This window comes from Dendrobates tinctorius, unplaced genomic scaffold (assembly GCF_039654945.1).
Source record: "Dendrobates tinctorius isolate UK_male_01 unplaced genomic scaffold, ASM3965494v1 ptg000029l, whole genome shotgun sequence".
In the NCBI taxonomy this organism is placed as follows: domain Eukaryota; kingdom Metazoa; phylum Chordata; class Amphibia; order Anura; family Dendrobatidae; genus Dendrobates; species Dendrobates tinctorius.
Window position 1 is genome coordinate 10,499,158 of NW_027361697.1, and position 17,749 is coordinate 10,516,906.

General features: G+C 43.1%; 1 protein-coding gene across 2 annotated transcripts in view; it reads left to right on the forward strand.

The window, feature by feature from the left end:
- LOC141085703 (ranaspumin-like) overlaps positions 1–5,153 on the forward strand; it is a 73,725-nt gene extending 68,572 nt beyond the window's left edge. For both annotated transcript variants that reach the window (XM_073571258.1, XM_073571259.1), the window contains 2 exons: positions 3,910–4,009; positions 4,994–5,153. In XM_073571258.1, coding sequence (XP_073427359.1) covers positions 3,910–3,975 — 66 coding nt within the window. In that variant the 3' untranslated portion in view covers positions 3,976–4,009; positions 4,994–5,153. The remainder of the gene's footprint in view (positions 1–3,909; positions 4,010–4,993) is intronic.
- Positions 5,154–17,749: the final 12,596 nt, after the last annotated feature.

Here is a 17,749-nt window from a genome sequence, read left to right on the forward strand (position 1 = left end):
TTTTGTAAACTAGACCCCCCAAGGAACTTATCTAGATGTGTGGTGAGCACTTTGACCCCCCCAGTGCTTCACAGAAGTTTACAACGCCCGGGCGTGAAAATAAAAAATTCGTATTTTTTCCACAAACATGATCTTTTAGTCACCATTTTTTTTATTTTCCCAAGGGTACCAGGAGAAATTGGACCCCAAAAGTTGTTGTCCAATTTGTCCTGAGTACGCTGACACCCCATATGTGGGAGAAAACTACTGTATGGACACACGTCGGGGCTCGGAAGGGAAGCAGTGACGTTTTGGAACGCAGACTTTGATGGAATGGTCTGCGGTTGTCATGTGCGTTTGGAGAGCCCCTGATGTACCTAAACTATTGAAACTCCCCACAAGTGACCCCATTTTGGACACTAGACCCCCCACGGAACTTATCTAGATGTGTGGTGAGCACTTTGAACCCCCAAGTGCTTCACAGAAGTTTATAACACTCGGACGTGAAAATAAAAAAATCATTTTTTTTCCACAAAAATGATATTTTTGCCCCCAATTTTTTATTTTCCTAAGGGTAACAGGAGAAATTGGACCCCAAAAATTGTTTTGCAATTTGTCCTGAGTAGGCTGATACCCTACATGAGGGGGTAAAACACTGTTTGGGCGCATAGCAGAGCTTGGAAGGGAAGGAGCACCATTTGACTTTTTCAACTCAGAATTGGCTGGAATTGAGATCAGACACCATGTTGCATTTGGAGAGCCCCTGATGTGCCCAAACAGTGGAAACCCCCAATTCTAACTCCAACCCGAACCCCAACACGCCCCTAACCCTAGCCCTAACCCTAGCCCTAACCCTAGCCCTAACCCTAGCCCTAGCCCTAGCCCTAACCCTAACCCTAGCCCTAACCCTAACCCTAGCCCTAACCCTAACCTAACCCTACCCCAACACACCCCTAGCCCTAACCCTAGCCCTAACCCTAATGGAAAAATGGAAATAAATACATTTTTTTTATTTTATTATTTTTCCCTAACTAAAGGGGTGATAACGGGGGGTTTGATTTACTATTTATGGCGGTTTTTATGTTTGGCGGCTGTCGCACGCTAAAAGACGCTTTTTATTGTAAAAATAGTTTTTGCATCACCACATATTGAGAGCTATAATTTTTCCGTATTTTGACCCACCGAGTCATGTGAGGTCTTATTTTTTGCGGGACGAGTTGACGTTTTTATTGGTACCATTTTCGGGCACGTGAAATTTTTTGATCGCTTTTTATTCCGATTTTTGGGACGCAGAATGAACAAAAACCAGCGTTTCATGAATTTCTTTTGGGGGGGGTGCGTTTACACCGTTCCGCGTGCGGTAAAATTGATAAAGCGCTTTTATTCTTCGGGTCAGTACGGTTACAGCGATACCTCATTTAGGTCGTTTTTTTATGTTTTTGTCGGTTTTATGCAATGAAAACTATTTTATATAAAAAATAATTATTTTTGCATCGCTTTATTCTGCGAGTTATAACTTTTTTATTTTTTTGCTGATGATGCTGTGTGGCGGCTTGTTTTTTGCGGGACAAGATGACGTTTTCAGCGGTACCATGGATATTTATATGCGTCTTTTTGATCTCGCGTTATTGCACTTTTTGTTTGGCGGTATGATAATAAATCATTATTTTTTGCTTCGTTTTTTATTTTTATTTTTTAAGGGGTTCGCTAAAGGGGTTAACTAATGGGACAGTTTTATAGGGCAGGTCGTTACGGACGCGGCGATACCTAATATGTGTACATTTATTGTTTTTTTTTTTTATTATTTAAAAAAAATGAATTTATTGGGGAATATTTTATTTTTTTTTTACTAATTTATTTGGCGATTTTTTTTAATTTATTTTTACACTTTTTTTTAAATTTTTTTTTACTTTATTACATAGTCCCAGGTGGGACATCACTGTCCTGTGACAGATGGCTGATCTGTCACATCACATATCACTGTGACAGATCAGCAATCTGTCACAGGCAGTGCACAAGGCTTCCTCATGCCTGCGCTTTGCAGGCACTGAGGAAGCCAGCTTCCCCAGGCCCCCGAAGGCCCCCGTCGCCATCTTGGATTCGGGGGCCTGGAGGATAGGAGTCCCCCGCAGCAGCGCTGCACATTGCGCTGCCGTGGGGGGCTCAGGGAAGCACGGAGGGAGCCCCCTCCCTGCCGATGCTTCCCTTTAACTCCCGGTACACCGCGATCGCGTTTGATCGCGGTGTGCAAGGGGTTAATGTGTCGGGGGCGGTCCGTGACCGCCCCTGACACATTGTGCCGGGTGTCAGCTGTGATAATCAGCTGACACCCGGCCGCGATCAGCGGCGCTCACCACGTGGGCGCCGCTGATCGCGGTAGACGTACTATCCCGTCCCCGGTCATACGGGCCCGGGTACCGTGGACGGGATAGTACGTCTCATGTCAGGAAGGGGTTAAAGGAGTTTCCTACGAGCAAAGTTCATTTTATTCAATAGATCTTGGAATAATAATAATTTCCACAATTGGATGTGTTTAAATAAAATGTTCCTGTGCTGAGATAATCGTATAAATGTGTCCCTGCTGTGTACTGTGTAATGGCTGTGTCTGACCGTACAGGAACATGCGGTGCTGGGTTATATCCCGGTCAAAGAGGAGCACAAAGATTGGAGATAGTGGATTTAAAATCTTCTTTTTATTGCATAGTCCACAACCCAGAACTGCAAATACTCTCCTCTCTAGAGGTCCCCGGCTGGAGCATTGCTCCCCTAATCTTGCACGGCTGGCGCTCCCCTTTATGACCGTCTTAACACTATCTGTACGTACAGGAACATGGTCTGAGCATACCACAGCTCCTGTGCAGGGAAGAAGTATAATACTATACTGATAGTACAATTTTACAACATAGGATAGTAAATAATTATTTCTTTGATATAAAACTTTTTTTTTAAGCAAGCAGGGAAATGTTTTACCTCAAGAAAAGAATATTTTGCGATCCTGTGCTGTAATGTCTGTATACTCTCTTTTGCTCTCCCCCCCCCACCAGGAGCTGTGGTGTGATCAGACCATGTTCCTGTACGGTCAGACACATCCATTACACAGCAGGGGCACATTTATAAGATTATCTCAGCATACAGACATTTTTTGTAAAAACATCCAATTATGGAAAATATTATTATTACAAGATCTATTGATTAAAATCAACATTAAAATTCACTTTGCTAGTGAAAAAACGCCTTTAAGAGTCGCACACCTTTTAATGAATGGGGCATGTCTGAAAAGTGGCGACTGCCTCTATTTGCCTTGCCATAAATCTTACCCTAGTTAGGGACTGGAATAAGATTTCTGGCGTAAGGTATGCCACAGCTCATCATAAATTAGACAGACTGTGGTGTCATGTTGCTATTCCAACCCTATCTCTGCTTGTTTTGGTGAAACTGCTGTGAAAACACCAAAAGTTACAACATTTTTGAGGAACCTCGAGCTGGAAAAATATTTTACGACTTATCAAAATGTGTCACGTCAGATTTGTGGTAATAACACTTGGATGAATTGGGGGCCTTGTATAGTATGAGTATCCTTTGCATACACCTGTATGGCGGAGAATTTGATGCACTTGTTTTCCCATTAAGACGAAATTATCCAAATATGAAGAGATAGATATTTATTATGGGGTTGATGTAAATGCAATTCCTGGACATGTAATCAGCTCTTCAATGATTATTTATTGCTAGTAATTAGAAGTAATGTAGAAAGTACGTCAAATCTTTGCTTCTCTCTCATGAAAATCTTCTGCAGAAAATGTAATTGTTAGAAATTCATGGAAACGTTGAGCTCTGTGACGAATTACTAGTATTTATCTTATAATTATCTTTGCATTGTTTTCCTTAAATATTTAGTCCTTGCTTCCAATGTGTCTTATTTTCATTTAGCTCAAAATTCTCAGTGGACAAGTTAGGATCTTTGGCGCAGGAAGCGTTCTCAATGGCCGTGGCTAAGATAAAGTTTAATCCTACCTAACAAAGAAATCTGGTAATCTGTGATAAAATGCAAATAATCCTCAATATGAACATTTAACACATCATTCTATTAGGAAATTAAACATTCCCCATCACTTAAGTGGTAATGCCAAGAAGGAAAGTTGTGGAATTACGAAGATCACAGAATGGATAGACATGTTCATTATATACAAAAATTATGATAAGATGGAGGCAACTTTTTCAGAGCATCACAATTTATTCCGTATTACATACGAGCGCTGCACATAGAAATCCTCGATGTGATCACATGCCGTAAATTTACAATATGCGGTCAACATAGAATTTAAAGGAATTCATGTTTTATTTCTTTTTCTAACCATTACTGACAAATTCTCTGTATTTTATATTTGCAATGCAGATCTGTGACAAAATCCATACCATTTCCCTACCTCTTGTAGCTACACATCACCCCATTACTCTACTTTTAATTTGGCAGTAGATCTTTTGCTGTGTGTCTGAAATGTGACATACCCTTTGCCAATTTCTCCCCACAATGTAGGTGTTGTCACCAGTCCTTTTAATTTTCAACACTTGCTATGGGTTCTGCAACTTCTTGAAAAGTTCATTTAAGGTGTGTCTACACGGGTCAGATACGGAATGGATATTCTAGACAAGATTTTCCAGAAGGAAAATATGTTGCAGATCACAGGATTTTATCAAATCTCATCTACAGGTTGTGGAGAAAATCTGCAGGGTAAATTGACCGACAGGGTGGAATAGAAATCCGCAGTCTGTGACCTTAAGCTGCGGAAATTCAAACAGATTTCACAATTTGAGCTCCTACTTCATTATACAATAAAGGCCAGTCAAAGGCATATAACACAGTAATAGTGCAAAAAGTATGAGCCTACATGAGTGTACTTTATAAGATACATAATATTTGAACTTGTTTTTCTGAATAATTTGTGCTAGAAAGCTGTAGGCATTTCTTAAATATATGAGGGCAATTCAATTTGTAATTATCTATTTTTTCTAGGGTCATTGGACACAAACAGTAGAATAGAAAACAGCATGCAATAAAAAAGAAAAAAAAAGCATAAAATCATTTGATTCATTTTTTTGATTTTCATGATGATTCTTAAAACTTTCTATAAATCTTATGTTCCATTCAATCAATAAATAATCTAGAAATCTAAGTATCCGTGTGTTGTTTTAATAAGCTGTACTTATTGTCAGGCTGAGGTCTTAATGGACCAGAGAGACTTCTCCATCTATAATAAATGTAATAAGTAGATTTTCAAGGCCTCACTTAATATCAGGAGTAAGCAACCTGAGACTAGATTCATATTCCACTCAGGAGGTATGCGCCAGATGATGTGCACCGTCAGGATGAATGCCATGACATCCGTCCACCATAGGGACCACTGTTAAAGGAAATCTATCACCAGGTTTCGCTCCTCTATCTGAGAGCAGCATTATGCAAGGGCAGAGACCCTGATTCCAGCGATTTGTCATTTAGTGGACGGCATTCTATCATTGTGACAAAATCAATGTCTTATCTTCTGCAGATCTATCAGAGCACTTTATAGCCCAAAAAACACTACTTCACTGCAGAGCTTTCCTATACAGTAAAAGAACGGCATGCAGGTGAACCCCAGCCACACTTCCAGCTTTCGTCTGATGAATGGTCATCTATGGCATATGAAAAAGCTTCTAGACGTACACCGTAGGCTAGGTGCACAAACCTTAGATCTTGTGTTGTAGCTTTAGAGAGTCTTAAGATCTACTTGGTGTTAGGTTGTGATTGAACCTTGGGGCTAGTGTGAAAGTTATCATCGGTGGTGCTAGGATTGAAAGAATGGTGGCCTTGTGTGGATTTTACTTTTTAAATTCAGTTTAATGCAATAGAACAGACAGGAGAAAATTTTAGTGATAAGATGCAGTCCTAGGCAAAATACCATGATTACCAACATTGTTGTTGCCAAAACAGTCCATCATTGCCAATATTGAAATCCAACCCCAAATCCTGCCAAGGAACGCCCCCAAACAGAGGAGAACCACCCACTTGTAGAAAGTATTTTTTAGAAAAAAATCATCTAATTAAAAATAGTAATTATCTTTGTCATCAGTAGGTTGTGTATGAATTTATTATTATCTTTAAGAAAACTTGAAGGAAAATCTCTACCCAGTGAGCTGCTGCTTACAGTGACAGAATGCTATGATGTTACGCTATGAATATGTGGAATGAACCCAGGGACTTGTATCTCTTTAAGAGTTGAGCCAATCAAACCAATGCAAATCGACTGAGTTGAATGCTCTGACATTTGCAGATGTCGGCAAAATCAAGCTATTTGCAATTCGATTTTCCCGGCGCCATTCCACACATTGGTGAAGAGTGAATCAGCCAGAAAACGGGCTCAAGACGTCGCCAAAAGTCTTTGCAACTATAACATTACATGAATTAGCAAAAATGTTCAAATAATAAATTAATGACATTTCATACAATACATTAAACACATAATCTGGTTGGATAAGATCATCCAGAGTAAACAAGAGAACCATCATAATTAAAATCAATCTTTAGAAGAAAACCAATTTAAAAATAAAATTCACAGAGTACCTAGTTAGAGGGATGCAGCTGTATTATTTAGTAAATTTCCACTGACTCCACATAAAAATGTGTCACAATGATCACATCCAATTCAATCAGATCATAAGGAATTCTATCTTTAAAATATAACAATAAATCAAGTAATATCAATAGCGATCTATGAGATGTCAACTAGATACCCAAATTACTAACCCAGTAAAATGAAAACACACACACACAAAAAAAAACTTTTTTAAATACTGTTTTAATCAGCCATCAAGTGCCTCTAACAGTCGCGGGTGGATCTTTGATCCACCCGTGACTGTAAAGAAGTTAAATGCCGCTGTCAATCAATGACAGCGTCATTTAACACTTGTTGAAAGAAAGCGCATCATTGATTATACTCATCGGCACGCCCATCCTGTGATCATAGGGTGTCGATGAGTTGTCATGAAAGTCGGGTGTCGCCAAGGCTGGCGTTGATAGGAGATTGTGATTTCTGCTATGCATAGCAGAGCTGATGTACTGCTATGTATAGCACAAGTGATCAGGTGATTGCAGCTTCGAGTCTTCTAAAGTGACTATTGAATACAATAAAAGGTTAAAAAAGAGTTCTAAAAAATATTAAAAAATAAATTCCTCAGCCTCTACTCCGAGCTCAGCACCCACCGACACAGGCATTTCCCGCTATTCTACGTCACAGGTCAGTCTCTTCTGCACAGGAAACACAGGAGAAAATGGAGACAATAAACATTGCGGAGACCGCAGAGACTGGTGCCAACCCCCAGCTGTCTGCAATGTTTGAGACCTCTCATTTAGCTCCGAATCTGTCTCCCACATTGATTTATCCCTCGCATAACCAAGAGGATGAGTGGGATTGGATAGAGCACATCCGCTCCATTCACACAAAGCTAACGCAGGAAGCCATGTTTCACAACCTTGAGGAGACACAGACTCGGGCAATTGAATCTGACAAGAGATCAATCACTCGTGTGGGCAATAGAGTAGGGGAATTAGTAGCGGACTCAATGTTTTTACATCAGAGATTGGATGAACAACACCTTTTTACATCTGAGCATATGGACCGGCTTACAGAGATCCTCACTCATCTGGATGACATAGAAAACCGCCATAGATGTAAGTCTTCTGCATTAAGAGCTTATCAGAGAACATCGCTCCCCAAGATTTGGAGAAAACCATGAGTAATCTTTTCTGTTACTTGATTGGTTATTGAACCTAACCATAGGTTAGAGCCCCAGGCCCAATACCTGCTTCTGCATCTAGGCCAATGGACATTATTTGTAAAGTTCACTTTTTTAAAGAAAAAAGAAACCAATCTGCAGGCTGCCAGAGCCAAAAGAGACATTCAATTCTCATACTGCTAGATCTGGCACAACGCACTCTCCAACTACGAAGAGCCATACGCCCTCTTACACAATATCTCCAAGAACAAGACATTGCATACCGCTGGGGATATCCATAACAATTAATTGAAGGGAAAGATGGACGCTCTGCTGTACTCAAGAACATAGGGGATATCCTGCATTCAGTGCAAGTTTTGATCTACCTCAGATTGCACTTTCAGAGTGGCTGTCACTCCATGTGGTTCCTCCACTCATTCCCCGTTCGGATTGGGAAATGGTTTGACCGCTCAAAGCACAATGTTCTATCCGTCGCAGGGACATGATGTCTTCTCCAGAATGATTTACTGACTTGTTCATCTATCTCTGAGATAACTTTGTTGTACTTTCCCCTTCTTCCCCTTCCCTTTTTTTCTCTCTTCTTTTTCTTCTTTCTTCCCATTTCCTGATGTTTGATATAACTCTTGTGTTATGGCTAATAAGAGTCATATAAGGATGCCTCTTCCTGTCATGGCTTCCTCCTTCCCGCTTTTGGACCTAATATTTAGGTTTTCCATTAGTTTCCTATTTGGACTTGTACGTTTATCTTTGATCTTGGAGATTGCACCTCCTGATATCTACATGCTTGTATGTCTCTTCCATATGTATTGCTTGTCCTTGTCTTTGTGTTTCCCCTCCTCACATACTCTTATACTATGCAATTTTAATGGCTAGAATAAGCTTTATTTCTTTCAATGTGAGAGGGTTCAACAGTCCCACTAAACGTAACCAAATATTATACCATCTTCATAAAAAAAGGGTTACAATAGCCATGTTCCAAGAAACACATTTTAAATATTCTTCAATTCGTAAATGTACAAACAAGAACTACACGGTTTGGTCGTATTCTACTAACCCCATTAATAAAACTAAAGAGGTGTCTATTGCCTTTAATAAATCCATACATATTCAAATTCTGGACTCTAACATAGATCCTGAAGGCAGATTTATCTTCTTTAAAATATGTACTGCTAATAAGACCTTTATCATTGCTATTGCTTATTTTCCCAATTTATAACAGGGGTCTTATGGTGCAAATGTTCTGCAGATTTTGGATGATTTCGAGGAGGGAACCTGTTTCATCCTAGATGGTGATTTTAATGTTCTCTTGGAACCCACTATTGACTCATCAACAAGTAAGTCAACCGTCCCTTCTTTCCCAGTCCATAAAATAAAAAAGAAACTGGAGCAACTCCATCTGGTTGACCTATGGAAGGTTCTCCACCTTGGCCAGAAAGTCTACAGCCACCATTCCCTCATACACAATACATACCGTCGTATAGACTATTTGTCTCACACAATCTCTAGGACACCTCCCCCGCCAGTTCCTTGGTTTCAGTTATATGGTCAGATCATGCACCAGTCCTGAAAGAGCTCAATCTATTTCTAAAACCTTCTAGAAATTTCTCTTGGAGACTTAACAATCATCTTTTAGGAAACCATCTTTGTGCTAAAGAAATTGAAGAAGCCATTTCCACATTTGTTCAAGTCCACAAAAATGACAATGCTTGCGCTACCATTAAATGGGAAACATTGAAATGTATATTAAGGGGCATCTTTATTGTTCATGGTGCTAGAATTAAAAAAGAAAATTCAGAACCCTTAAGTCATTTTTGTCTTCTTTATCCTCAATGAAAGCCTTAAATAAAAATAATCCCTCTGATGTTACTAAAGCTGAGATATCAAATACACAAAGACAGATTCTCCAAATACTGAATCGTAAATCTTTGTGTATACAAGATAGAATCCATAAGGGTTATTTTGAATATGGCAATAAATGTGGTAGATGGCTTTCATGCGCACTCTAACCCCGCCTTTTCTCGTCGCATGTTGTGTCTCCTTCTAAAGGCCTGGTTCACTCTCCTTTGGATATATTAGAAGAATCTAGACTCTACTACTCTTCCCTATATCACATAGACAGAGAAAGCATTTCTGAAGGAGATAAACATCAACAAATTAGGAAATATCTGGACTCCTTTGCCTCCCCCCTCCTTAGAGGAATCTGATTCCCTAGATCTAGAGTCAGACTTTAATAGGGAAGAGGTCTTAGAGGTGATTAAAGACCTTAAAATTGGTGAGAGTTGAAGCCCTGATGGCTTCTCCCTAGGTTTTACAGACTCTTTATAGAGCAGCTAACCCAAATCCTTTTGCAATTCTTCAACTCAATCGCTCAGGGCAGCCACTTTCTCACTTAGCCCCTCTTGGTGCATATAATGGTTATTCTTAAGGCAGGCAAAGATATCACACATTGTAATAACTTCTGTCGTATCTCGATAATCAACATTGACCTAAAGATATATTCTAAAATAATTGCCATTAGAATCCAACCACTCATCCTCAACATCATACATAAAGATCAGGTCTGGTTTGTCCTAGGAAGAGAGGCAAGGGTTAATACTATCAAAACAGTCTCAATCCTTAATTTCGCTCCCAGGAAGTCCCATCCTGCTTAGTATCTATAGACGCGGAGAAAGCTTTTGACAGGGTGGGACGGCTTTTCCTCAGAACTACATTACAGAAGATCGGATTGGGTGACAAAATTCTACTCTGTATCATGGCTCTGTATACATTTCCTATGGCCCAAATACTGTAAGAGTTAATGGTGGTGTTTCAAGCCCATTGTCGGTCATTAACTGTACTCGTCAAGGGTGTCCCCTTTCCCCTCTCCTCTACGTTCTGGTAATGGAATCATTGGCTAATGCCATTAGGTCCAACAAATCCATTTCTGGAATTAGGATAGTTTAGCAAGTGATCAACTAGCTCAAATTATATAGATATTGCAGCGGGCCAGTCATGTATAAACCAGAATCATAAAACTAATCTACTTTATTTCAAAAATTGATTAAAAAAGAACCACAGTTCCTCTTAAAAATGCGCATGTACAAAAACACAAACAACAAAAACCACACAGAAACTGCTCTTGAAAATGCGGTAGGTAGTACACCCAAACTTTAGATGGGTTTTGCAATCTCAGCACCTTGATGTAAATCTCATATCCAGAGACAATCTTTCTTAATCTCTCCTTTATACAACTTTTTCCGTAATTAGAACAATTTGGGAATACCAGCAACACTCCTCTATAAATCCTGGAATGTTGTAAACTGTCTATGGTCTGTCCAACACTCAGAGACCTATGTAGTAATCATATATCCATAAACCCACATATACCATCATTGCTCACAGCTCCCATAGACAAGTTATAGTAGTGACAACCTGTAAAAAATAGGTAGCATATCATGCAGACTGAGATCCTTCACTTATGTATGCATATTCATTGCTCATATAATGTATACTTCGTATACTTTCTCATACTCTCAAAGTCTGCACATGTAGCATATATCATGGAAGGGTCTCACCCATAACCATTTCAGTGATGAGTTCCTCCATACACATAACGCTCCCTTCTCCCTACGCGTTTTACTGTTCTCCAGATCATCAGGGGAGTTTCTGGGTACGGCTCAATGCCTCCATATTCAAGAAATGCCATCACCGAGGCTGCTCACCTGTTTGCCTTTATATCGTGCGCTACTTTCAAAATTTCCTGCCTCTTGCAGGTGGGCGGATAATTACCAATAGTAAAAAGGACAGCAGGATGGCACTCACCGTTCTCTTGAAATGATTCACTTTATTTCATATCGACAAAGCATAGGCACCGGCACGGGAGGAATGTAAAAAGATGGACAACAGCCGTTTCGTGCACAATGCACTTCAACAGGTCCCCGCCTGTGACACATCCCGCCGACACCGGCCCGGTACCGAGTACCCCACGGCCCTGGGAGGGCGACCCACCATCACCGAGGCTGCTCACCTGTTTGCCTTTATATCATGCGCTACTTTCAAAATTTCCTGCCTCTTGCAGGTGGGTGGATAATTACCAATGACCACTTCCTTTTTCTCAACTTCTATGGGGAAGCATACAGCGCTTGCGCGCTTCCCACACACCGCTCGCCCTACCACATTCATTCAGTTCTACTGCACGGGTGCGCTCAGTACTTCCTATTATCGGGCTGCCACTCAGAGACATCCACATGCCGAAGGAGCGAACCGCGCATGCGCACTCCCCGTATAGCGTTTGGCAGCCTACACTTAATCAGATCTATTGCGTAGTCGGACCTACTTTTCATTCTCTTTAGGTTGCGGTATACAAGTATACAGCGCATGCGCATGTCTACCATTCTACAAGATCCAATTGATGGTGACCATTGCGCACGCGCCTACTCTGTATAACTACGGCGTCTAAGAGAGAAAGATGAGATACATTATGCAAAGTATACCTTCACAAGGCAGCATGAAAATAAATAAATACTCTGCTATCATGTCAGTTCTTAACCCTAATATATATACATTATGGCATCTGGTTATATCGTTACCTTTATATTATGCCGTTCAGGGGTGGATTAAGGGTAGCCAGGGCCCGGGGCAGTTCAGACTCTGTGGGCCCCCCTCGTCACGTGACGGGGGTCACGAATCGTAGAGCCACACTCTACATAGAGAATAATGGGGCCTCCAGCACCGACCTCCACCCGCAGAGCCCCACTCCACATAGAGAATAATGGAGCCTCCAGCACCGACCTCCACCCGCAGAGCCGCACTCCACATAGAGAATAATGGGGCCTCCAGCACCGACCTCCACCTGCAGAGCCGCACAACACATAGAGAATAATGGAGCCTCCAGCACCGACCTCCACCCGCAGAGCCGCACTCCACATAGAGAATAATGGGGCCTCCAGCACCGACCTCCACCCGCAGAGCCGCACTCCACATAGAGAATAATGGGGCCTCCAGCACCGACCTCCACCCGCAGAGCCACACTCCCCATAGAGAATAATGGAGCCGCCAGCACCGACCTCCACCCGCAGAGCCGCACTCCACATAGAGAATAATGGAGCCTCCAGCACCGACCTCCACCCGCAGAGCCTCACTCCACATAGAGGATAATGGAGCCTCCAGCACCGACCTCCACCCGCAGAGCCACACTCCACATAGAGAATAATGGAGCCTCCAGCACCGACCTCCACCAGCAGAGCCACACTCCACATAGAGAATAATGGAGCCTCCAGCACCGACCTCCACCCGCAGAGCCTCACTCCACATAGAGGATAATGGGGCATCCAGCACCGACCTCCACCCGCAGAGCCACACTCCACATAGAGAATAATGGAGCCTCCAGCACCGACCTCCACCCGCAGAGCCGCACTCCACATAGAGAATAATGGGGCCTCCAGCACCGACCTCCACCCGCAGAGCCACACTTCCCATAGAGAATAATGGAGCCTCCAGCACCGACCTCCACCCGCAGAGCCGCACTCCACATAGAGAATAATGGAGCCTCCAGCACCGACCTCCACCCGCAGAGCCTCACTCCACATAGAGGATAATGGAGCCTCCAGCACCGACCTCCACCCGCAGAGCCACACTCCACATAGAGAATAATGGAGCCTCCAGCACCGACCTCCACCCGCAGAGCCACACTCCACATAGAGAATAATGGAGCCTCCAGCACCGACCTCCACCCGCAGAGCCACACTCCACATAGAGAATAATGGAGCCTCCAGCACCGACCTCCACCCGCACTCCACATAGAGGATAATGGGGCATCCAGCACCGACCTCCACCCGCAGAGCCACACTCCACATAGAGAATAATGGAGCCTCCAGCACCGACCTCCACCCGCAGAGCCACACTCCACATAGAGAATAATGGAGCCTCCAGCACCGACCTCCACCCGCAGAGCCGCACTCCACATAGAGAATAATGGGGCCTCCAGCACCGACCTCCACCCGCAGAGCCACACTTCCCATAGAGAATAATGGAGCCTCCAGCACCGACCTCCACCCGCAGAGCCGCACTCCACATAGAGAATAATGGAGCCTTCAGCACCGACCTCCACCCGCAGAGCCTCACTCCACATAGAGGATAATGGAGCCTCCAGCACCGACCTCCACCCGCAGAGCCACACTCCACATAGAGAATAATGGAGCCTCCAGCACCGACCTCCACCCGCAGAGCCACACTCCACATAGAGAATAATGGAGCCTCCAGCACCGACCTCCACCCGCAGAGCCACACTCCACATAGAGAATAATGGAGCCTCCAGCACCGACCTCCACCTGCAGAGCCACACTCCACATAGAGAATAATGGGGCCTCCAGCACCGACCTCCACCAGCAGAGCCGCACTCCACATAGAGAATAATGGAGCCTCCAGCACCGACCTCCACCCGCAGAGCCGCACTCCACATAGAGAATAATGGAGCCTCCAGCACCGACCTCCACCCGCAGAGCCTCACTCCACATAGAGGATAATGGAGCCTCCAGCACCGACCTCCACCCGCAGAGCCACACTCCACATAGAGAATAATGGAGCCTCCAGCACCGACCTCCACCCGCAGAGCCACACTCCACATAGAGAATAATGGAGCCTCCAGCACCGACCTCCACCCGCAGAGCCTCACTCCACATAGAGAATAATGGAGCCTCCAGCACCGACCTCCACCCGCACTCCACATAGAGGATAATGGGGCATCCAGCACCGACCTCCACCCGCAGAGCCACACTCCACATAGAGAATAATGGAGCCTCCAGCACCGACCTCCACCCGCAGAGCCGCACTCCACATAGAGGATAATGGGGCCTCCAGCACTGACCTCCACCCGCAGAGCCGCACTCCACATACATGGCTGCTCTCAGTGCTCTGTGCTGTGCGCACAGGACCTGTGATGAGGTCACAGGAGGGGAGGAGACAGGGGTCACATGATCGGGGGCCCTGACACCTTACCTCCTGTGATCTCATCACAAGCCTTTGCACGCTACCAGCAGCATCAACGTTCACGCTACTTGTAGATGCTGCTGGTAGCAGAGCACATAATACCGCCCCCACGGTCACTCACTTTTAGGTGGGGAGAAGATGGAGTGCCATTGCAGCAGCCAGCAGGAATGTGGTGGGGGCCCCCTTAGAAGCTCTTGTGGTGGGGGCCCCGGGGCTGAAGCCCCGCCTGCCCTGCCTATAATCCGGCCCTGCGCGGTGGCGGATTATAATGGGGCAATTTACTGGCCTGGGCTGTGGGCCCCTTAACCCCACTGGGCCCGGGGCAACTGCCCAAATTGACCTCATTATAATCCGCCACTGATGCCGTTAGACTCCTTATTCTATCATCATTCTCAATAATGCTATTCCATCGCTTTCTTAGGCGACATTCATAAAACAAAGTATTTAGTTACCATTTTATTTCATACAAATTAGTGGACTCCTCGTCATCTTAAACCCTAGAGTGGCCATGGACAAAAACCATACCTAATTTCGGTATTATTATATAAGGTTGGCAATCATCTCAACCCCCAAATTAGTTATGGATACCCACCCAAATACTATTCACTTAATTTTCAGCCTATTCAAGTATAAAAGGAGTTTCAAACCTTGTCATATTCTCCTTTCTTATTTAATCCAAAATGGATCACCTAGGACAATGTACAGTACTTGACATGATTTTGACACATTCAGCTTGATTCAAAAAAGGATTTCTTGGCTTTTTTCTTTTTCTTTTCTTCATCCTCTTTTTTCTAAAATTGGATAAAATGTTTTTTATTATTTTGGCCCATGTATAATCCCTCCTGTAGTGAAAAAGAGTGTAAACCCTTAAGGTAACCTCCCGAGTAACCCCACAACCCTTTAACCCCTGTACAGGGATCTGGCTTTACGTGGAGTACAATGGAGAGTAACCTCCGGGTTATCACTCAGATCACATGGTAAAAAATTCAAAAATGTTGGAGGGAGACCTACAAAAAAGCCGCAAAGGATAGTTGATCATTTAAGCCTGTTGGTTGAAGCGTCTTCAACCAAAAAATCCACTTACATTCCTTCCGGAGGATCAATTTATCCCAATCTCCTCCTCTACAGGGATAAGAGACTCTTTCAATTCCCATGAACTGAATTTTCTTATGATCTCCTTCATGTACCATATTAATCTAGCTCACTATTGCTGTATCTCTTCGATTCACCACATCACCAATGTGTTCACGAATTCTTTTCCTGAACTCCCTCCTTGTTTTCCCCACATACTCCATCCCACATGTACATGTAGCCTTGTAAATTACCCCAGTGGTGCGGCAGTTAATGAATTGTTTAATGGTGTATACTTTATCACTATTTGTGCTTTTAAAGGTCTTCCCCTGTGTCACTGACTGACATGCTTTGCAGTTCCCGCACTTATAACACCCTTTAACCTCCCTCTCTAACCATGTGCGTGTCGGGGCCTCTCTAAAATGGCTATGCACTAATCTGTCTTTCAAGGATCTGTTCTTTTTGTATGTCACTTGAGGTCTAGGGCCTAGAGTCTTTTCGATGTCCACATCCATTTTTAGGACTGGCCAATGACATTCTAGGATTTCTTTGAGTTTTGCCGACCCATTTGAAAATTTAGTGATGAAACATGTAACCTCTTTTTCTTCATTCCTTTCTACCTTCTTTAGCAATTCTTTGCCATCTTTTTTGAGGGATTCCTCATAGGCAACTTTCAGTACATGGTCTGGATATCCTCTCTCTCGGAATCTCCCTCTCATATCACCAGCCTGTTCTTTGAATTTCAAAGGATTTGAGCAATTACGGCGTATCCTTAGGTACTGCCCTTTTGGTATTCCCTTTTTCTGAGGAAGGGGATGGCTACTCTCCCACCTCAACAATGAATTAGTAGCTGTCGGCTTTCTATAGTTGCTGGTTTCTATTTCTCCATTTATTCCTTTTTGGATGAAAACATCTAAGAACATCATCTGTCACCCATGTACCTCATAAGTAAACCGTAGGCCAAAATCATTAGAGTTAAGACCCTCCACAAAAGAGATGAAATCAAGCTCTGTGCCCTTCCAAATCACAAATATATCATCAATATAGCGTAGCCATAAGGCTACGCTATCATATCGAGAGTTCATGTCATTAAATACAATTTTTTCTTCCCACCAGCCCAGGAGCAAATTTGCATAAGTGGGCGCACAAGGGCAACCCATTGCAGTGCCCCTGAGCTGGTGGAAGTACTTTTCCAAACAGGAAGACATTATTCGTTAGGCAGAATTTTAAAGCCTTCAAAACAAAGGCATTATGTTTCGTATAGAAACATCCACGAGTCTTTAAATAATATTCGACGGCCATCAGTCCTTTTAAGGGGAGTATCGAGGAGTACAAGGTCTCCACGTCTATACTGCCGTAAATCATGTCTTCCTCCAGGCATAGACCATCCAATCTGCATAAAAGGTCACCCGTATCCCGTATGTATGAACTCAGATTTGCCACAAATGGTCTTAGTATCTGATCAATATACATGGCCAGATTCTGAGTCATGCTATCAATACCTGCCACTATAGGTCTGCCCTTTAAAGGGTTCAGACCTTTGTGGATTTTTGGGAGACAGTAAAATGTCGCCATAGTGGGATGTAATGGAATCAAGAAAACCTTCCCCTTTTTGTCAATAACTCCAACATCAAAGCCTTCATTGACCAGCAATTTGAGGGAATCAGATAGATTCGCTATTGGGTTTGATGGTAGAGTCTCATAATTCATCTGGTCTTCTAGTATAGAGAGGCACAAACTCTTATATTGTGTTGTGTCCATGATAACAGTATTACCCCCTTTGTCAGTGCTTTTAATAGTAATACTGTTATCGTTCTCAAGACTCTTGAGACTCACCATCTCCTCCTTACTCAAATTATAGGACTTTGAATTCAAGAGATCTCCAGATTTCATCAGATCATCTGTGACAAGATTCACAAAGATGTCAATTGAAGTGACATCACCAGATGGAGGGGGCATAGTT